At 44.4% G+C, this 23463-nt stretch overlaps 1 protein-coding gene across 1 annotated transcript in view; it reads left to right on the forward strand.

The window, feature by feature from the left end:
• Positions 1 to 22670, forward strand: part of LOC108799281 (potassium voltage-gated channel subfamily A member 7-like) — a 67713-nt gene extending 45043 nt beyond the window's left edge. The window contains exon 3 of the mRNA XM_018571127.1: positions 21801 to 22670. Within this exon, the coding sequence (XP_018426629.1) occupies positions 21801 to 22670 (870 nt within the window). The remainder of the gene's footprint in view (positions 1 to 21800) is intronic.
• Positions 22671 to 23463: the final 793 nt, after the last annotated feature.

The following is a 23463-nucleotide window of genomic DNA, read 5'->3' on the forward strand; positions in this document are numbered from 1 at the left end:
ATATTTATATTTATATTTTTTTTTTTCCTTCAGTAAATTGCAATAAAAAAATTGTTGAGAACTGATAATGGTTAAACAGGTTGTCAAGTAGGTTTTTATCTGGTATTGTCTCAAACGCATCAAAATATGCATGTATCATGTTAAGAGCTGAAATCTTTATTTGTTTTGAGTCACCACATGTCATCTGAAATTGAGAGAGAGCGGCAGAGGAACTTAGTAGAACTTCCAGGAACAATCAGAAGAGCAGAGAGGAGGTGGAGCAAGATACAGAATTCAATGAACTACAGGTTCTAAAACAGTTCCTCTATTTGTAATTTAACTGTGTTTAGCTGTGTAGCTGGTGTTGCTATAATATATCGGTTCTCAACTCATGGGTCGCGATCCAAAAGTGGGTCGCGACACCTTCTGCAGTGGGTCGCGGCGTCCTTCATCACAGGTTGAGACCCACTGCTATAATACATCTTTAAATAGTTTACTTTTTGTTATTTTAGTCGTTTATGTTCTGTATCTAATACTTTTTCCTATTTGGATATTTCCATATTTAAAAATGCTAATTTTCAGTATGTCTTCTTTTTAATCTCCACATACTTTTCCTTATTAACATTTTATACTGTGATTTGCAAAACAAAGTGAATGTGGGTGAAATATATATGCAGAGGTCTAATGTATTTAAAGGCTCACTTCATTCCAAAACAATATTTTAGATATACGTGTGACTTAGTAGGCCGCACCAATCTCTGGCTTCTTATATATTTCGATGTCTTGTACAGTGGGATCTCCTGTTGCATTCCCCATAATATAAAATAAAGAAAGAATACAGCAGGATTGGAAACCCCTCATATGATCAAGGGACCCATTGAAGAGTTCTCAACAATAGAGTCCCTAAAAGATATAAGAAAACATTTCAAGTGGTTTAATTCTTCAGCAACTCCCACAAACTGAAATAAAATATCTGCTATACTGACCCTTTACATTTCCCTGTATATGGATGGACATTGTTGAAGCCGACTTCACTTAACTAGCCCACATTTCACTTAACCATAGTAAAATCACTTATTTATTTCTCTTTCTCAACTCTTATATTTTGCATTATGACACTACTTACACACTAACATGGGAAACGGGGGATTTAGTTGGCCAGACTGCACAATTTATAAAAACTGGCTCTGTTTTACTTCACTTATCTTTTAGCGGATCAGGCCCTTTCCTGTCACTAAGCACATGCACACCTGACAGTTACTGAATACATTATGGAACCTGGATCTGAAATTTCCTAACAAGGTGGTGGCAGCATGGGTATGAGCCTTAGCATAGGAACGGGCATTTAAAAAAAGCAAAATTCTTACCATAAACCGGTTTTGGAAAGTGTAAGAGAAATATCTGAAAACATAGTTAATGAAAACCTGTACTGCCAGAAACACCTTGACTTTGGTTGCTGATCACTGCTTCTGAAAATAATATGTGCCTGGCTAGTATGCTGATCCTTTGGCTTAAACCTTTTCTGAATAGGGCATCTGTGATCTAGTACAACTTTGCAAATCATGACTACAGTGTCTGACATGTCTCTGATTGATGGGCGGTATACCAGTTTCTGGTCAGTAAGTCGGAAAATATTAAATCAATTTGGTAAAAAAAAGACAGCCATGTAACTAGCATGCTCATAAGGAGGTCAGAAAAGGCAATCTACTTTTTACTCTCAGAATAGATTTCCTTTAATAGTGGACATATAATTTAAGTAAATTATTAATTTATTTGTGCCAGTAAGCAGACTGTGTGATAAGCACAACAATGAAATGTATGACCACAAAATCATTATAGAATTCTGATCAAAATAGTTGGGTATGAACTTAATTTTTTTATTTTCTAAACTTGTATTCCAGTGAAGGAAACTGAGCCTCCCATTTCATGGCGTGTTTGGTTTCATATGACGGCTCATCCTAGTTACATGTCTATTCTTGACAGGATTAACAGCATTCTGAGGTGTATGGACATCTGGGTGTCACTTATTCCAGAACATTATGGGACAGTTTGTTGTTGGCATGTACTCAGAATCAAAAAGACATGGAATCTGTGAAACCTTAGATTGTCTTGTAAAAAAGTCATAAAATAGATAGAATAGATATTTTATGTTGCATGGCCAAGGTTCTTTTGATCTTTGATTATCCACATGTTAACAATATCCTAAAATGCAACCTGGCTTAAGGTGTATGTCAAGGCAAAGTAAATATAAAAAACACATATGCAGTATGTTTCTGCAATACAAGCACATTCCCATCAGTTTTATAATTTAAAGACTCTGCAAACATAGAAAAGTACATGTTGTGGGCGGACAGCTCTTAATTTCCTATTGTGGGCGGACAAGACACAGCATTTTTGTGGACTGAGTGGTGAAATTCCTGCTGGTTATCTTTTGCTTAGCTACTCCACCACTCCCACTATCTTCTTACTCACAGCATAGGGGCTAACTTGTAGTCCACGATAAGAACAATGAGACCTAAATGGGCTCTCTAACACAGTCAGAAAGCACAGGACGCAGCTCTGAATTTCTGACAAGATTAACTGGTATTTTTTTGCACTTCGCAGAGATAACAAAATGCTTTTTAACAGATCAAAGAGAGTGAAAATGCAGCAGTCCTGCCTTTCATCAACCTCTGCAGCAGTCCTGCCTTTCACACCAACTTCCACAACAGTCCTGCCTTTCACGCCAACTTCCACAGCAGTCCGGCCTTTTACAGCAACTTCCACAACAGTCCTGCCTTTTACGCCAACTTCCACAACAGTCCTGCCTTTTACGTCAACTTCCACAACAGTCCTGCCTTTTACGTCAACTTCCACAACAGTCCTGCCTTTTACGTCAACTTCCACAACAGTCCTGCCTTTTACGTCAACTTCCACAACAGTCCTGCCTTTTACGTCAACTTCCACAACAGTCCTGCCTTTTACGTCAACTTCCACAACAGTCCTGCCTTTTACGTCAACTTCCACAACAGTCCTGCCTTTTACGTCAACTTCCACAACAGTCCTGCCTTTTACGTCAACTTCCACAACAGTCCTGCCTTTTACGTCAACTTCCACAACAGTCCTGCCTTTTACGTCAACTTCCACAACAGTCCTGCCTTTTACGTCAACTTCCACAACAGTCCTGCCTTTTACGTCAACTTCCACAACAGTCCTGCCTTTTACGTCAACTTCCACAACAGTCCTGCCTTTTACGTCAACTTCCACAACAGTCCTGCCTTTTACGTCAACTTCCACAACAGTCCTGCCTTTTACGTCAACTTCCACAACAGTCCTGCCTTTTACGTCAACTTCCACAACAGTCCTGCCTTTTACGTCAACTTCCACAACAGTCCTGCCTTTTACGTCAACTTCCACAACAGTCCTGCCTTTTACGTCAACTTCCACAACAGTCCTGCCTTTTACGTCAACTTCCACAACAGTCCTGCCTTTTACGTCAACTTCCACAACAGTCCTGCCTTTTACGTCAACTTCCACAACAGTCCTGCCTTTTACGTCAACTTCCACAACAGTCCTGCCTTTTACGTCAACTTCCACAACAGTCCTGCCTTTTACGTCAACTTCCACAACAGTCCTGCCTTTTACGTCAACTTCCACAACAGTCCTGCCTTTTACGCCAACTTCCACAACAGTCCTGCCTTTTATGCCAACTTCCACAACAGTCCTGCATTTTACAAAATCTTCCACAGCAGTCCTGCCTTTTACACAAACTTCCACAGCAGTCCAGCCTTTTACAACAAACTACACAGCACACCTGCTTTTCACAGCAATCATGACAGCAGTCCTGACATTCACAACAAACTACACAGCACACCTGCTTTTCACAGCAATCATGACAGCAGTCCTGACATTCACAACAATTTCCACAGCAGTAATACCTTTTACAACAACTTCCATAGCAGTCCTGCTTTCTACAGCAACTTTCCTTCGTTTTTCTCTGATGCTGAGGAGAAGTAGTTTTATACTGTCCGACCTACACAGGGCTGCATAATGTTCACACTCCCAGGGCTTCTATCTTACTTTGCAATTAGGTGCAAATAATAGCTATACCTGAGTTATATATAGAGAAGACAATCATTACTCTTTGTTGTGTCTCTATGTACATGTGCATCAGATAGCTATAATAATCATAGGGCTGAGCAAATAATAATGATGACTAAAAAAAATTCAGACAATTAACAATGTAGTGTCCATTTACATTAGTGATACATGGGAAGAATGCTCCATTCCAGACAGCTAAAAAGAACATTAGTGTTAATGGTTACTTGCTAAAAAAAGATCAACTGGTTCCACCTCACTGCCTCTATTAAATAATGTTGGTGTTGGAATTATAGGGTTACTGTGCGGGAATTCATGGATAGCTCATAATATTAAAGGCCATTAAAAATACATTTATAGTTATGTTTCCATTAAAAAAAACTACTGATTTTTATCAAGCATTCTAGTGTTGGCCATTCAGAGTGCTATTACATTTTAATGTAAATTATACTTGGATATCTATTTGTAAGTTTCCTATAATAACAATGGGGAGTCTGTACATTGACCTGGGTTTTTGGAGTGTAATGTCAACTTATCTGAGTAGTTTGCCTTTCATACACCAATGGTTTTGTATGTTATATATTACTAATACAGTATCACTATTAAATTAGGTAAAAAATCCTTTTACACACATTCCTTTTATGTGATGTCAACAGCTACCTATAAATTTGGGGGCATTGTCTCAGGTGCAGAAAGTGAAGAGAAATGCAAAATTTAGCCGTTTTCACAGGAACAGAAGTTGAGAGGAAACCTGTTCCCCTGACAGCTGTCTTGCTGGCCACACACAAATTATTTTGTAACAAATCGTTTTTGGAACTTGCATTCAATCTTCTAATAGTTGTTTGGTTCAAATCAATGATCGATTTTGACCGTAGTGAGGAAAAAAATTGGAGGAGCAAAATGGAAAATTTTTCTTCAAACTAATTAAATTCTAACAGTGAACGTAGTTTTCGTTCCAGAAACTCTATTAATTTCCAAAATCAAATATGTAATAGAAACAAAATTTCAAATTACATTCTACAAGTCTCTGATTACATTATCAAATGTTCTTACAAGATTTTTCATATGAAAGTTTGTACATAAATATACCAATGTCTAATGAGTTGAAGAGTTATTCCCTAACTTTGGAGAGATCTCCTGTCTGTTGGTCAGTGTGGCCAGTGCGGGCTCTATAGTGGTCAGTAAGGCTCTCTGGTGGCAAGTGTGGGCAGTGCAGGCTCTCTGGTGTCCAGTGGGGGCTCTCTGGTGTCCAGTGGGGGCTCTCTGGTGTCCAGTGGGGGCTCTCTGGTGGTCAGTGGGGGCTTGCTGGCAGCTTTGGCACACTGGATGCTAGGGCCACAGCAGACGTGGCTCTCTACTCAGGCTGCCCTTGATCCTCACTAGGGCCCCATGAGGCCCCAGCGAGTGACTTCTAATATGCCTGAATAGAGGGTCAGCGCTGCCTGGTTGCAGGCATGCCAGATTGCCATCAGGCATAGCGAGGTGATCCGGGCTGCCCGGGTCTATTTGCAGGGGCGGACCTGGAGCAGGAACTCCCCAACCCACTATGGTAATCTGGACCTGGCTGCAGCACCATCAGGTGGCGCGACAGGAGAACAAATGCTGCTGCACTAGGGGGAGGTTGAGGAGCCTCTCACCTAGCGCAGCAGAAGGCACGCCTCAACCCACTCAACAGGGGGTGTTGACCCCCAGGTTGAGAACCATGGCAGTGTCACCCAGGGGGTCACAGTGAAACACTCACTTTAATGTGTCATTTAAGCACAGTGTTGAACAGAATGTTACAATCAGTCCTAATTACCTGTTTGAAGGTCCCCAGAATTAGCATTTAAAATGGTAATTGAAGCAGCAATTTAATACTGGAGTGTATCGGTCGGAAGGGAACCTCCTGTCCATGTGTCACTCCCACCTGCTCCCCTCTCTCTGCTCCTCCTCGGCCTGAAGCTGCTGCAGCGACATCTGACGGCATGCAGAAGAACTGACATTGGTGCGCTAGGAGCCTCAGCCTCTCACCTAGCACAGCAGAAGGCATACGGCGATCCATTCAACAGGGGCTTGCAACCAACTTTTGGGTTGTAACAGACGTTTTTACATACAATATACAGAATATGCTGAAAATTGGGGATTGTGTTGGATGAATTGGAAATAAAGAAGTATTTATACTCTCAAACGATGAACGATTTGACTGCTACCCTATGAAAATGTTATGGACTAAATAAAATATTAAATAAAATACCACGCCATTATCACAAACAATCCTTTTCATTTAGCTTCCTTTAACAATTGTGCAGAGTGCATTTCAGACACTTCGATTGCAGGTCTCAACAATAGCTACTGTATATAATGCTCAGCTGCTGTCACTGACTGTAGGTTCCACTCTTATCAAGGTCTTAATTGGGGAGCAGGGCCATATTTAATATTCATTAGGCCCTGGGCAAGATTTTGCTGATGGGCCCCCAAAACCCTCCTGGCTCCATCATCCACCTACATCACCTTCCCCTGAAAAGAAACTAAAAAATAAAACAATATATACTGTATATTTCAATGCAATAGTACAATCGACTCAGGACTCTGCAACAAAATGCACTCAGGTCCCTGCAATGCAACGCACTCAGGACACTGCAGCGCAATGGACTCGGGACCCCTGCAGCTCAATGGACTCTGGACCCCTGCAGCGCAATGCACTCGGGACCACTGCAGCGCAAAGCACTGGGGACCCTGCAACAGAATAAACTCTGGACTCTGCACCACAATGAACTTAGAACTCTGCAATGCAATAAGCACAGGACTCTACACTGCAATGGATGCTGCAACAGAATGCACTCAGGACTCTGCATCTCAATGGATTTAGGACTTTGCAACACAATGGACTCAGGACTCTGCAATTAAATACATTTAGGACTCTGCAATGCAGTGGACTCAGCACTCTGCACCGCAATCGATTCAGGACTCTGCACCGCAATCGATTCAGGACTCTGCACCTCAATCGATTCAGGACTCTGCAACGCAATCGACTCAGGACTCTGCAACGCAATCGACTCAGGACTCTGCAACACAATTAGCTCAGAGTTCTGCAACACAATGGACTTAAAACTCTGCAATGCAATAAACGTAGGACTCTGCACAGAAATGGACTCAGGCCCCTGCATCACAATAAACTCAGGACTTTGCACTGCATTGGATTCAGGACTCTGCATCGCAATGGACTCAGAACTCTGCAATGCAATGGATTCAGAACTCTGCAATGCAGTGGATTCAGAACTCTGCAATGCAGTGGATTCAGAACTCTGCAATGCAATAGATGCAGTACTCTGCACCCCACTCTGCAATAAACTCAGGACTTTGCACTGCAATGAACGTAGGACTCAGGGCATCAAAATACAGATTTTTTTATCCATACATCTATATGATATGTAGAATGCATATGTTGAAAATGCAATGCACCATGCAGCAAGTGTTTGGGGACATACAATATAAATACAATAATAATTTTACTAATTTAACCACATATTAGTACATTTGTTCTGTACTTCTTGATAAATCATACAATAAGCTTTAAATTAAAAGTCTTATTGTATGATTTATCAAGTAGTACAGAGCAAATATACCAGTACATGGTTATGTTAGTAAAATCTGTATTGCATTTACTTTGCATGTCCTCAAACACTTGCTGCATGGTACATTGCATTTTTAACAAATGCCTCTATATATATTATAGGTAGAATGCATATGTTGCAAATGCAGTACACCGTGCAGCAAGTGTGCAGGGACATTCAATGTAAACTACATGTATATATTAGTAAAATATGTTTTGCATTTAAACTTCATATCACTAATCACTTGCTGCAAAGTGTACTAAATATGACTTGCAGGTGTACATGTAAATGCACAGTAATAATTATGAAATTAACTTTTTTTTTAAACTGCATTAATAAAACCTGCTTTGCTTTTATATTTTATCAGTGCAAGAGCAAATGAACATTAATCAATTTATTAAATGAAGTGTTTAATTCTGCCTTCTGCTTCTAATGTTCTTCTGCTGTGTCTGGATATACCCTCCCCCTCCTTCTGCTCCGTGCCTGCAGGACCTATCAGGCATCCTCCCCGATGTCTGCGTCTATGTGACAGGCATCGGGAAGGAGATCACAGCAGCAGATGCTGAGGGTTTCACAGGCTGGAAACCGATACTAGCGAAAAAAGTGGGGCCAGTCTCCCTGTCAGCGGTGCCGCTGGGCTTGTTCTGTCTGATGCTTGTGATAAAGGACAGCTGCTGTGGGCCCCTGTAAATTATGGGGCCGAGGGTAATTGCCTTTTTTGCCCTGCAGTAAAGAAGCCCTGCTGGGCAGTATGTCCACTTAAGGCCCCCATCCCAACAAATCTTATGTGCACAGCCCCAGGGGCAAATGCCTCTCTGCCACCTGTTCAATCCTCCCCTGATAGTAGCCCAACCTGTGAATCAGATCACAGGTTTAAAGCTTACAGATCACCAATGAAGTGAACCCATGCAGTTCCATTCATTACTAGTCACAGAAATAGATGAGAAGAGGGGCTAGTAAAAGTTGACATGTTACATTTGGAAAAACTGTTAATGAGAATTCAAGAGTGTTCTACATTTCTCTTAAAAGTACATTTTACATTGAATACCTTGTAACAATGCAATGTGTATGGGCTTAGGGACTCACTCATTTGGAAGAGAACATCTCCCGTGTAAAGTTGGAAAGGTTATGTCCTCATATGAACCCGTGTTGTATACAGGCAGTGGCCAGAGTCAGTGGTACCAAAGAGTCATGAGGTTTGTGATTGCACTGTGATGTTGGAATTTCTCTAATGAATTCAGTTAAAACACTATTTAAATATATATTAGACAAGGGGAGTATAGTTTAGTTTCAAGGGCATATTTTCAATTATTTATTGTGTGCACTGTGAGAGATTAGTATTAAATGAAGGGGAAAAGGCAGGGATATTAGGATAACAGTCCAAACACAGTTTTCAGCACACTTTGAAGGATAGGAACATGCTGGTCAGTCCACATAAAATTGTCAGTTATTTACTCCCATTTATTTTTGAAAATGATAATCCCTCCAGTGGTACATCAAATAGATGGAGAATTCTGCTGGAAAGAACCAGGGACGGACTGACAACACATGGGGCCCCCGGGCAATAGAAGATTATGGGGCCCCCTTGTGCTCCACCCCTATACAAGCCATATACATGAGCGCCACCCACATATACATTTTTGTGTCACAGAAATTATTTATCCACACTATTTTTAAAATAGCAGGCCTATTCATTAAAAGATGAATTGCCGGAGAATATTAAAATCTAGAACAATATAGGCAATATGGAAAATCAGAAATGGCAGAATTTTTTTGCTTTGGCTATTTTTACCTAAATTCTTAAAATCTGCCAATTATCCTGGGTAAATTTTAGGAGAATTAGTAGGAGATTTAACAGGGGAACTGAATAATCTAGGACCGGAGCAGAGGTTTGGGCGCACATACCACATGAACGGTATGCAAACATCCGTCTGTCCGTCCCCCCACGTTCCAGTGTTTCAGTAAGGTCCCGAGTGATCAGTCTGCCCATGACCAACGGCAATGCACAGCAGACCGCAGACCAGATGCAATGCACAGCAAACTTCAGACCAGAACCAATGCACTACAGACTTCAGACCAGAACCAACGCATGGCAGATCTCAAACCAGCACCAATGCATGGCAGACCTCAGACCAGAACCAATACACGGTAGACCTCAGACTAGCACCAATGCCGATGTAATTAATGCAGCGCTCAGTAGCAAAGAACACAGAGCTCAGTAATAAATAAGTCAAGGCGAGTGAGTGGGTGGCAGGCAAGTGGGGGTTGGGGGAAAGTAGAGTTGGGTTTTCACCCTTAACTTCTAAATTTACAGCTGTTGAATACCCTGCGGTATGTAACTACCACATGTTAGCAATAGCAGTGTTGAGAAAAACCATCAACATAATAATAATAATAATAATAATATTAAGGTACCTTTCAATGGGATGCTGAGGTCCTGCATAGCAATGCGGGATGTGCCATGGGGGGGAGGCAGAAGCATCGATAATTTTGCATACTACTGGGCTCCTGTGTTTCTGGGGCTCTTGGCACTTACAGAAATTAGAGGTTCATTTCTACAAGTCACCTATTATAACAAAGGAACCATAGTACCTACCGCCCCACCATCTCCTGGCACTTCTCATCCAGATGGGACCTGGAACAAGGGAGGAGGAGGAAATCATTGAGCAGTTTGAGACAGGCCCCACCCAGCCGCCACTGCTATACCACGAGAGGCAGCTGTGTTTAAGCGTCAATGGCAGGGTTTAGTGGGCCTTGGGGGCAGGAAACATGTCGGTTCTTGGGCCCCCCTGCCCCTCCCCACCCCTGCTACGGCCTGCTGCTTGTCAATACCTTTTTCGTGTCATGTGACAGTTTTTCTAAAACAATACAGACTAACGATTTTAGGACAGTGGTGGAGAGCAGGGGCCCAGTCGCAGTTGCAACCGCTGCGGCCTTGGTAGTTCTGCCACTGACTCCAAGCTGTACAATGACTACAAATCTCAACAATGCATTATACTGTAATGCAGAATACCACCAGCTATAGGGGACTACAAATCCCAGCAATACAATATACAGCAATGCAGAATAATATGAAGCTACATACACACATAGGGCTATGCGGGGTCTCAGGAAGCTGTGCATGGTCTCACCAGAGCTGTGTAGGGTTTGACCGAGGCTGTGCGGGGTCTCAGGAGGCTGTGCATTGTCTGACCAGGGCTGTGTGCGGTCTCACCAGAGCTGTGTATGGTCTCCCCAGACTGTGTGGGGTCTCAGGAGGATGTGCGTGATCTCAGGAGGATGTGCATGGTCTCGCCAGTGCTGTGTGCCATCTCACCAGAGCTATGTGTGGTTTCACCAGGGCTGTGCGGGGTCTCACCAGAGGTGTGTGCGGTCTCCCCTAGATCTGTGTGCGGTATCACCAGTCCTGAGGTGTCTCACCAGGACTGTGTGTGGTCTCACCAGTCCTGAGGGATCAGCAGGGCTGTGCACGATCTCACCAAGGCTGTGGGTGGTCTCACCAGGGCTGTACGCGGTCTCACCAGGGCTGTACGCGATCTCACCAGGACTGGGCAGGGTCTCACCAGGGCTGTGCGTGGTCTCGCCAGGGCTGTGCGCGGTCTCACCGGGGCTGTACGCGGTCTCACCGGTCCTGAGGGGTCTCACCAGGGCTCTATGCGATCTCCAGGACTGTGCAGGGTCTCACCAGGGCTGTACAGGGTCTCATCAGGGCTGTGCGCGGTCTCAGTAGGGCTGTGCGCGGTCCCAGCAGAGCTGTGTGCGGACTCACCAGTCCTGAGGGGTCTCACCAGGGCTCTACGCGATCTTGCCAGTGCTGTGCATGGTCTCACCAGGGCTGTGCGCGGTCTCACCAGGGCTGTTGCAGTCTTACCAGCGTGTCGGTATTGGTGCTCAGTATTGGGGCGTTTTCACAAGTACGCATACTCGTGAAAATGCCCAGTATTGGCACCAATAATGATACTGGTATTGGTGCATCCCAAAAAAGAAGAGACCATGTGTAATACCAAGCAGAAAAACAAAAGAAAAAAATACATAAAATGCCCACATGTACTTAACTATCAACATACCTGTGTTTCACACATGTTGAATGAATGGGGGGAGGAAGCTGCCCCCGCTGTCAGTTTTCAGAGGTGTTAGCTGTTCCCTTGAGCTATACAGCAGCGTGGGAGGAGCAGTGCAGAGAGGCACTGTCTGTCTCCAAAGCACGGAGCCTATCATGTTTTCTTATCTTGGCCATGTCTTCAGTTGCAAGGCAGAGGTCAAGTAATTTTGCAAGTCCCGATCTCCGATCTCTGCTGTCTGCAAGAAACAGCAGGAGGGGACCGGGGAGAGAAAAGGAAACCATGAAGAAGATGAAGGGGATGGGGGAGGGAAAGAAATGAGAGGCTAGGCATCCTGCATCTCCAGGTAGGAAGCAACCCCACTGACGGGCCCCCTTATGACCACAGGCCCTCGGGCATCGCCCGAATGCCCGAATGGTCAGTCCGCCCCTGGAAAGTACTGTGCCCCAATATACTGACAGCTCCACCTGTTCTCAGCCAGGTTAAAAAAAATACCCAACAGAAAGACGACCAGGGAACTGACCCCATCCTTTTCCTCACCAAAGTCCTAATGGACAGGACTTTCCATATTCTTGGTACAACATACGCCCTGTCCAGGACTACACTCATTACCCAAGACTGTTTATCACAAAACCTTAGCCATTTTTTATTTTACTTGCACATTTGCACATGCTTATTCTCCCATATTTCTGAAATTACATTAACCACTTTGTACCGTTTTTTTTTACCGTTGTAAAAAAACATTAAAACATTTTTTTACAACGGCTGGCCGGGAGCTCTCTAGATCTGAGCTCAGCCACTCCCTCCCTCCGGTCCCCTCTCCGCTGTCAGAATGCGGAAGTGATGTATGTTACATCACTTCCGCATTCTTGTGTCACTCTCCAGCTTCAGATGCTGGAGAGAAGCTGATGAAGCAGATCTCTGCTTCATCAACTTCTTCAGGGGGGTCCTAGGTGACATTAGGGGTCTTGGAGACCCCGATTTCTCCATAAAGAGGATCTGTCACATCTTTTACTATCACACTATCACAAGGGGGTTTTTCTTAGCCCCCTATGTGATTGCAATAAAGTTAAGTTAAAAAAAAAGTTTCCCCCCAAAAAATCTAAAGTTACACATAAAAAAAAATATTTTTTTAAAAGTCCCCCCCCCCCTCATACATGCAAACAGGCGTCGGGTGCGCATACGTGCGAAAACAACAATTTTGCCGCACTGTTGCATATTGTCGCGAACCTCGGAATGAGAGCATTAATTCTAGGGCTATCAATCACTGATAACACTAAACTGATGAGCGGTAAAAGCTTTTAAAGCGTCACCTATGGTCAATTTTGGGTATGGTAGTTTTTTGCGATTTCGCGGGTGCTTGCAATCTTAAAGCATGACATGTTTGGTGTTTATTAACCCGACGTGACCCCGTCTTTTATATTTTACCAAAAATATGGGTAATAATCATTGTTTCCTAATATAATGAAAAAATAACTTTTGTTTTTCAAAATTTTCAATAATTTTTCCTCAATATAGTAAAAAATAAAAAAAGAAAGCCCTATCTGTCCCCAAAAAATGCTATAAAATTCATTTGCCTACAGCGTTGCATGACGGAATAAATGTCAGTCAAAGTACCGCAGCGCTGAATACTGAAAAATCGCCTGGCCAGGAAGGGGGTCTAAACACCTGGCCTTGAAGTGGTTATGGGCCCATTCAAACATAAATGTGCATTAATCGAACTGACTACTAAAGAAGAGGGTCTTTCATCTGATTAGCCTATGTTTTATTTAAAGTAACAACCCTACTGTCCATTCATTGTTAAGACTTAGGGGTCTATTCACGAAGCTGCTGAAGGATCTAGCCGTAGCTTCGGCCGATCCTTCGGCTAGCTTCGGCCCCAGGACCCCTTCGGTTCAGTAGAAGGGGTGCTGTACGGGCTATTCACTATAGCCTGTACAGCTCCCGAACGTGGCCGAGTGGCTCAGTCGAGCCGAACGCATATGCATCGGCTCGGCGGAGCCGTGATCTTACGGCTGGCTCCGGCCACTTGCAGAGAGTTCAGCGTCCCTGGTTTCCTGCTAACCAGGGACACTGATCTCCAAACAGCTAACTCTCCCTGGCGCCCAGGGAGTCTCCTGCTCCCGGCCGCCAAGGAGAGAAACACGAAGCGTCAGAATAGAAAAAAAATAATAATAATTTTTTCCCATTGAAATGCATTGCTACATTCCTATTGGCCAATGGCTCCGCGGCATTTGGCTATTCACTCGCTGCTGTTCGGCATCTATAAGAATAGGCCGAACACCAGTGAGTAGCTTGCCGGATGTTCGGCTCAGCCGATCCAGATGTTGGATAGGGTGAGTCGAACTCCTTCTGCACTTCGGGTCGGACGAACATGCTGAGCATGTTCGGCCGACCCGAAGCCATGTGAAGCAAGCCGATGTACGGCTGATTTCAGCCGATGTACGGCTGAAATCAGCCGTACCAGCCTGAAGTGAATAACTGAACAGTGTTCGGCTCACTTCACTTCAGGTCGGTCATTCACTCGGCTGCTTACTGCAGCTTAGTGAATAGACCCCTTAATAAATGATCTCACCAAAAATAAGATTTGGCAATTGCTGGGGATGCCTGCAATTTGATCTTGAACTCTGTACAGGCTTCTGGGATAAGAAGGAGCTGATCACTCAAACATGAAAATAGATTTATTGGGGCACACAGGATTGTATTGTAGCAATAACTACATTTTTAGAAATGTTAGAAAAATGTGGTTGCCAGTAGAATGAATTGGACAGTATACCAGACTAATGAGGATTGTTTTTCCTTTGAATGGGAACTTTCTATCTAAATCTGTTTGGCTCCCCTATTCACCATTTCTTTTCTTAAAAACAATCTTTTAGGAGGCGTGGCCGGGATGTGAGACTGAGTGGACGCGTCTCTCTGCAGCTCTCTGAATCCGCTGTAAAATCCTGACCCTATACTAAGCAAAACTGCCCGAGATACTCACCTAGTACACTTGGGTGCTCCGGTGACTGCTGGCATCCTCTTGATGCGTACCAGGAAGCGATCGACCCGCCATAGAGGCTAGTAAGACCACCCTCATAGCTAGGATGGACACTTTGGCTACAGAATGTGGCCTGATCCGACAAGACCTGGATAAGATGCGGGTTCGCATAACTACCGTGGAGACACGTGTGGGGACGCTGGAAGACACCTCAGAGGGTCACACACAGGCTATCCGCAACCTACAAAGCTCGCTGGCTCAATTGACCGCGCACTCGGAAGATGCTGAAAACAGATTGCGGCGCAATAATGTGCGGGTAGGGTGGCTGCCTGAAGGGATGGAGGGCCCAGATTCTACATCCTTCGCTGAATCACCATGGCCTATATTGTGGAGATGGCACACATGGTCCCTGCTGCCCCCTTGGCCCCCTGGATTTTCAGGGAAACTTCAGGGATAGAAACTTGATCCTTACTACTGCCAGGAGAAAGGATTCATCGCTGATGTATCGCAATGCCACAATAATGCTTTTTCCTGATTTCTCCCCGGAATAGCAGAAGAAGAGGCGCTCTTTCCAGGATGTCCGCCGGCGACTTTGCGTCAAGGGGTTGAAATACAGCATGCTTTACCCTAGTAAGCTGAGGGTACAGCTTGCTGGCGCTACAAAATTCTTTGAGGATCCGACCATGGCCTCAGACTGGCTGGACTCCATCCGTTAATTTCCGCTGGCCTGGGCTCTACCTGAGGGCATCCCGCTACATTGCCACACTGCGGTTACTCCTTTGTCACTCCTACAGGGTCACCGGCACTATCTGAACACTGTGCTGAGGGTACATATATTCCTGTAGGGAGCTATGGGAGAGATATTTTAATGTATATTCTCAGGTAGTTACTGTTGGGTTTAAGTTATTGCCCTTGCCTTAAGTATTGTGTAATACTCTTACTACTGTCGCTAAGTTTTGGGATATTTAGCTGCTCTACTAGTTACTGTTGTTATGTGGAATAGCAGGGTGTTTATTGGGATGTGTTGTTTTGTTAATTTTACTCTGATCGTGATCTCCCCCAGGCCTTGGCATCTCTTTATATATCCATCTGCTCTCCACAACTCCCCAGATTACCTGATATTCCTGTACTCTGATGGCTACTGATATTCAGATTGTCTCGTGGAATGTATGAGGCTTGAACTCCAAATTCAAAAGAGCCTTGGTACTCAGATTTCTCAGCTCATATATTCTCCAGGTCGTCTTTTTAAAGGAAACTCACCTACTGGGTAATAAAATCTTGGCCCTGCAGAGAAGATGTATTGGGAGAGCCTTCCACGCTACTTACTCCTCCTATGCAGGAGGAGTTACAATTCTATTCCACTAGAATTTCCCATGTGTGTTTCAACAGGTGATAACTGACCCAGAAGGTAGATACGTGGTGGTACTGGTGGAATATCAATCGCAGACTATCGCATTTATTAATCTATAACCCCCCCCCCCCGTTCCAGGGTACTACTCTATATACCATTTTAGAAAAAGTTGCGGTCTATTTTCCCTCACGTGTCTTGGTAGCGGGGACTTCAACAATATACTTGACTACTCCTTGGATAAGTCCAATCCCCATAGACCTATCCACACTGGATTAAAGAATTGGGGCGGAGGTGGCTGGTCTGACTGAGATTTGGCGCTGGAAACATCCTAACACAAAAACCTATTCTTACCTTTCTCATGTTTCTGGCTCCTCTTCCCGGCTGGACCTAGCCTTTGCTAATGACACACTATTAAGCCAAGAGTTGAATTACACTTACTTACCTGGGGGCATCTCGGACCATTTACCCCTATCAATACAACTGTCTGTGACTAAGGGGCCGTCGGCGCACTCGTGGCGTCTGGCGCAAGCTTGGCTATCCAATGAAACGGTTGAGCTAGCACTGCAGCCCCACTTCTCTACCTTCTGGCCTATTAATGAAGATTCGGCTTCTGAACATGTGATCTGGGAGGCCTTCAAGGCTACCACTAGGGTGGAATATATTTCAGCAATTAAACATGCTAGGACGGTCTCACATTTTGAATTATCCCAGCTCCAGGCACAAGAGGTTGAATGTGCGGCTGCCCGCGCTGAGGCCCAGTCCCCGGTTACACTTCAAGCCTTACTGGGGGTACGCAGAGAATTGCTTCTCAATCAAGAGTTTGTGACCCGGACCATTATGACCAAACAGTCTGAAACTATATAAGAGAAGGGTGATAAAAATGGGAAACTCTTGGCGATGCTTGTAGCGGAACAGAGGAACCACACGGTTGTCCCCTGCATTCAGGCGTCAGATGGATCCTTAAAAACGGACCCGGGAGATGTCCTCCGGGAGTTTGTTGCTTTTTATGGGGCTCTTTACCAGCGCATTCCTGATTATAATGCCGACCTACTGGCCACGTTACTGGATTCGGTGGATATTGCACGACTCCTACTTGCCGATAGGGAGCTTCTGCAGGGGGCATTCTCAAAGGAAGAGATTCTCCGGGCTATTAGTTCATTTCCAAATAATAAATCCCCAGGTCCGGATGGGTTCCCGGCGGAATGGTACAAAAAATATGCGTGGGATCTGGTCCCTAGACTTCGAATTTTATATGAGACCTGTTTACGCTCTGGAATTTTGACCCCCTCTATGTATGATGCTCATGTGGTCTTAATAGCCAAACCAAGCAAGGATCCACTACTATGTTCCTCCTATAGACCCATCTCACTCTTAAATAAGGATCTCAAGATCCTCACGAAGGTACTTGCCACGAGACAACCGGTGTGGTGTCCCCAGACCAGATGGGTTTCATACCCTATACATCTACACAACATCAACCTTAGAAGACTATATACCCACACACAAATACTTCATGATAACCCCGGCTCTAGAGCCATTGTCTCTCTTGTCCTAGAGAAGGCATTTGATTCTATAGATTGGCTGTACTTGCAGGCTGTCCTAACTAAGATGGGCTTTGGCCCTGTTTTCTGTAGATGGATCGAGGTTCTATATAGTCAACCTAGAGCTGCCATTAAAATGGGGGCTGCTCTCTCATCGAGTTTTCCGATCTTCCAGGGCGCGCGGCAGGGATGCCAGCTGTCTCCGGGACTGTTTGCCCTGGCGATAGAGCCGATGGTGTGTGCCCTTCGCCAGTCCAAGGCGATACGAGGCATCTGTGTAGGTGGACTAGAGGAGAGGGTAGCACTTTATGCGGATGATATGATATTGTTCCTAGCTGATATGGGCCCTTCTCTGACGGAGTCTCTTCGAATTCTGCAGAGATTCGCCACATATTCTGGGTTGTCAGTTAGTTGGAGCAAGTCTCAATATCTACCTCTAGATCCTATGGACCACTCATTGGTTTTGCCCGCTGCACAGTTACATCAGGTGTCCACATTTAAATATCTGGGACTCACTATCTCTAATTCTGTCTCGAACTTCATAGCACTTAATGTTTGCCCAGTCATCACCCAATTTAAAACCCGCCTCTCAGCAGGGGAATCTCCCCCTGTCCCTGATCGGCAGAGTTAGCCTAGTAAAGATGAAACTCCTTCTGCTCTATACCCTGCGAAACTCCCCAGTGTGGATCCCAAAAAGAATCTTTAGAACCATAGACGCCCTGATCTCTGACTTTTTGTGGAACGGCCAGACGCCATCTATGAGATCTGTCATGAGGGCCTGGAATGCAACTCAGGTAAGGGCGCTGGGGTCTCCCCCAACCTTTTCTCCACATACCTCCTTGTGCAGAAATCCCTCACTTAGTCACTTTACAACCATCTTAGACCCGGTAGCTGGACCTCCAGGAAGATACTCACATTGAATGATATAGTCCGTGACGGGGGCCTCAGTTCCTTTAAAATCTTAAGTCAGCATACTCATTGCCGAACAGTCACTTCTTCTGTTATTTCCAGTTACGCCATGCCTTCTCTTCCAAGTTCCCTGGTGGTCTGCCTGTCACTTTCCCTCTCTGGGATGGAGTCCCTGCTTTGCACGTAGGAGCTGGTCAAACCCCTGTCTACCATATATAAATTGCTTTCGCATAGAGGGGGAGGTGTAGAGGGGCCTGGATGAATGACTGTCTGGAATTGGAGCCAGGGGACGTGGAGGAGCTTTGGGGCACATCTATGACCACCCTGATCTCCGCAAGGGATAGGTTGATCCAATATAAAATTGTCCATTGTGCATATTACACACCGGCCAGACTTGAGGCTATGCGTTCCTCAGAATTTTCCAGATGCTGGAGATGCTCCTGTAAACCGGCAGACCTCATTCATGTGTTGTGGTTCTGTCCTAGAGTCGAGAACTATTGGAGGTGGGTCCTTGAGGTGGCCATAAGACTATTGCAAATTCCCATTGCTATAAATATTCAAATCTGCGTACTGGGCCTCATTGATGATCTTACCCCCTCGGGGGCATCCCGCACACTGCTAACATACCTTCTGTTCTATGCCAGGAAGCTCCTCATCCTCCATTGGAGGAAACCGGAACAACCTGCTCTTGGGGCTTGGAAATCACTGGTCAACGCATCCTTATAATTACATAAAGCTACTTTATGCTAGCAAAGAGTGTCCTCAAAAGTTTGACAAAACCTGGTCAGTATCGATAGAAACCGACATTACACTAACGATCTAGGTAAACAATCAGAGGAGTCAGCTCGGAGTTATTGAGTCCTACTAGGAGTGCCTCGCCTGCGGATTCTGACCTCCCAGAGCAGCCTGATGAGCTAAAGGTCCCCACACACCTTACGATCGTACGATAATCGCAGGAAATCCCGCAATCGTACAATTATTGTAAGGTGTGTGGAAGCCGTGCGACCTCCACTACTGTAAGGTCGCACGACTTTAAGCTTACGAACATGTTTCAAAGCCCGCCGAGCATCGCACGATATTCGGCGGGTCTGCAGCATGTTCGTAAGATAAAATCGCACACTGCCCGTTCGGCATTGCGGTCATCGGAAGCCCGCCCCTCGGGGCGTGGCTTGCGATCATCGCAAGTACGATCTGCCTATGCAAGATAGGCAGATCGTACGTTTTTTTAAGTACCTTACAACCATCGCAAGACAAAAGTCTTGCGATGGTTGTAAGGTGTGTGCCCAGCCTAAGAGTGCATATGATGGGAGGGGGATTGGAGTTTTGGAGTACTGTTTTTTACTGTGTACTTGATTCTTTTGGTTTATTGTATATCATGCTATACACCGGTTAGGAGAAATTCTGGGTTACCCATACATCGGCTCTTCTTAATGGGGAGCGGTTGGAGAGCGGAACGGATCCCATTGATTTAGAGATCCTATATGTGTCTGAGGGATGGGGAAGGTTCATGGTCGGAGAAATGTTAATACTGTATTGTCTACTTTTAGATGTAATAATCAGCATATGTTATGCTGCACTGTATGCACTTGGTTGTGTATTATCTGGGTGCTATGTTGGTGCCCAGACTTTAATGTCTTAACTGCAAAACTGAATAAAAAGATTTAAAAAAACCCAACAAAAACAGTCTTTTAAAATTGTTAAGCTTATCTCTATGCTCTAAATAAGGTCTTAGGATATCTTTGACTCTGTAAAGTGCTAACCTATTGTAAAGCCTTTTCTATTCCTGTCTGAAGGGACAGTGGGCATCACAGGCATTGCTTAAGTTTTAAATAGTCCCAGAATTTGCTGGAACGCTGTGTTTTTCCATTAAAACCTGTGGTGGTAGCTATTATTCTGTGTAAGGGGTTAACAGAGGAGTTACCCAACCCCAGCGACAATCACTCTCAGTCTTCTGGCCTCAGATTGTTGACTTGTGAGCTGGAAAATCTGTGCAGGGTGAGGCTGAGAGTGGTATCGCCATGTCTTGGTGACAGCACGGTAGGATCGGAACTGCGTCTTGTCATCCCTTGGTGGCAGTATGTGGAGTTGGACCCTGGCCTCACCGTCGCACAGATGTTCTGAGAACTTCCTGCCCACCTGCCCTTAATTGGTTGATATTGGACTGCTGGTCTGGAAGTCATGGCAGATAATTGGTGTGTTGGGGTTCCTAAATGTGGTTATTTTGCTATAATAACAAATGGTCAGGGACCCATCCTGGGTACGGTGTCCTCTCTTCTGCACGATCAACTTGTATTGAGCCCAATCTATGGAACTGGTCCCACAGACATATGGATCTGTTTCTTGCATAGTGCCTTCAAGGACCTATAATCCAATAGTGCGTTAATGTCTCATTTGTTATTTTACTGTAATTTAAGAGTAATAAAAGGCTGCTGTGACCATTTAACTCCAGGTTATGGTCAAGCTTTGGTTGTCAAAGCAGTGGGTAAGTAACAACAGATACCATCTGAGGTACCTAGTCATGCAACTTCCTAGTTTTACTGTGATCTGGAACTTGTTTTAGATTACATGTGCAACACTACCTGCTGGTAAATTCTAGTATTACTGCAAAGCCTATTCATACACTGGCCTGGTATAATTCCAAAGAGAAAAATAAATAGTAAGAAACAGATTAGGTTTTTTTTTTTAAACTATTAACTATGGGGTAAGTGTTTTCCCCATAGTTCTCCTAAGGGTCACGGGAGGACACAAAATAGCATCCTCCCGTGACCCAAAGCTCAGTATACCGCAAGCTACAGCTCGCGGTATACTGAGACCGCCGCAGCCGGGACGGATCTCGACATTACTGTCGAGATCCACCCAGCTGTGTGATTGACAGCTGGCTCTGCCTATCTAGAGGCAGAGCCAGCTGTGCCTGCCCCCTCCCTCGTCTGTTCTGCCAGTCAGCACTGGAGGATCGGATTGCGGAGGGGGGGAATCCCTGCAGGGAGCCGTGAGTGACAGTCATGGCTCTCTGCAAGGACATGATCGAGAAGTGAGCGTGAGACAATATGTGTTCGCTCACTTCCAGATCTATTGAGCCGACGTGTGACAGCTTCATTGTCACACGTCAGCTCGAACTATGAAATTGAGTGAAAATCACTCACCTCAAAGTTCTCCTATAAGTGTGCTTTAGCATCTTGCATTGTGCCTACAACTTGGGCTACATTTGGGACAACTTGGTAGATGATAAATCATTGAATATTACAATTAAATTTTGAGCTAATTAGGTTGGTTTTTGCTTGTTTGCTTACTTGTTTATTTTTGTTGCAGGTGCAGCCTGTTCACAGAAGCAATGTTACTCACATCTTTAAAGAGAAGAGTCCATTTGAGGATCCATTCTTCATTGTGGAGACGATCTGCATCTGCTGGTTCTCTTTTGAACTCTCAGTGCGCTTTATCGCTTGCCCCAGCAAACCAGCCTTTTTTAAGGATATCATGAACATGATAGATTTTGTAGCGATCATACCATATTTTGTTGCTTTGGGCACAGAACTTGCCCGTCACAGAGGAGTGGGCCAGCCGGCCATGTCACTGGCTATCCTTAGGGTTATTCGTTTGGTCAGAGTCTTTCGTATTTTCAAGCTGTCTCGACACTCCAAAGGATTACAGATCTTGGGGCAAACACTTAAAGCAAGTATGAGAGAGTTGGGGCTGCTCATATTTTTTCTCTTTATTGGAGTTATTCTCTTCTCCAGTTCTGTGTACTTTGCAGAAGCTGATCATGCAGATACAAAGTTTACCAGCATCCCCGAGGCCTTCTGGTGGGCAGTGGTCACCATGACAACAGTAGGTTATGGAGACATGTCTCCCGAGACCGTAGGTGGTAAATTAGTGGGTTCTCTTTGTGCCATTGCAGGTGTCTTAACTATCTCTCTTCCCGTGCCAGTCATTGTATCCAACTTTAGCTACTTCTACCACCGTGAAACCGAATGTTCAGATATTGGTCACTACAACCATGTTGGCTCATGCCCAAATGGTCCCCCACATACTCCAAAGCCTAAAGTGAAGGATAAGAGCCCACAGCTGGACAAATTAGACAACTTATACAGCAATTCCAAGGCAGAATTCCTTGATGGACTTGGACCCGTAGATGATAAAAGTATGACCATAGGACAGTCACATATAATAACCCAAGTGTGACTTTTGTATTTATGGTTTACTCCCACCTGGCCTTATTTCATCAGCCTTCATTCAGGAGTCTTAAATTAAAAGTTTTACAGAAAATGCATAGACATCCTAAAATAAGAAACTGCATGGTACCAAGCTGATTTTTCAAATCCTTGGTTTTCTTTATTTTATGTAACCAGTGGAAACTGCTTCATAATTTGTGGGATTTTTTCCAACTATCTGATATGCAAAGATGACATTGAGAAAGTTTCATTATGGATGCAAAGTTGGAGATAAAACAAAATGACGCATCAACACGTGACAAAAGATTTATATTGAAGACTTTTAGACTTGGAGACTGGAACTCATTGTTGGCGAGTGGAGGGTTTGAAAAATGCTTTGCACTTGTAGTAGCAAGGATTTCCCTTTCCAACAATTCCGAGGGAGCAGTTGGCCATTACCCAACTATGAAATAATAGAGCAGACCTATTATATTTCCAGTCATGTAGAGCTCAGAGAAACAGATAGTGGAGAACAAGATCAAATAACAGCAACTGACTAAATACATAAATACGACTGTAAAGGTAACCGAGGACAGGAATGCAGAATGAGCCCTTCCACCAAAGATGATGGTATTACAGTGCAAATGCATTTAAGTTGAATGGCGAAATTCCACTGCTCCACTATTCATTATATTTATTGTTAGAATATGATCCTTAAAGACTGGAAAACTTAGTTTTTGCTTTGGAGGGAACCATATAACCTCAGCTTGTGAAATATGTTTGTAAAATTGATTTAACAGTCTTGAGGTTTACAAAATAACGTT

This window comes from Nanorana parkeri, unplaced genomic scaffold (genome assembly GCF_000935625.1).
Source record: "Nanorana parkeri isolate BGI_ZX_2015 unplaced genomic scaffold, ASM93562v1 scaffold1684, whole genome shotgun sequence".
Taxonomy (NCBI): Eukaryota; Metazoa; Chordata; class Amphibia; order Anura; family Dicroglossidae; genus Nanorana; species Nanorana parkeri.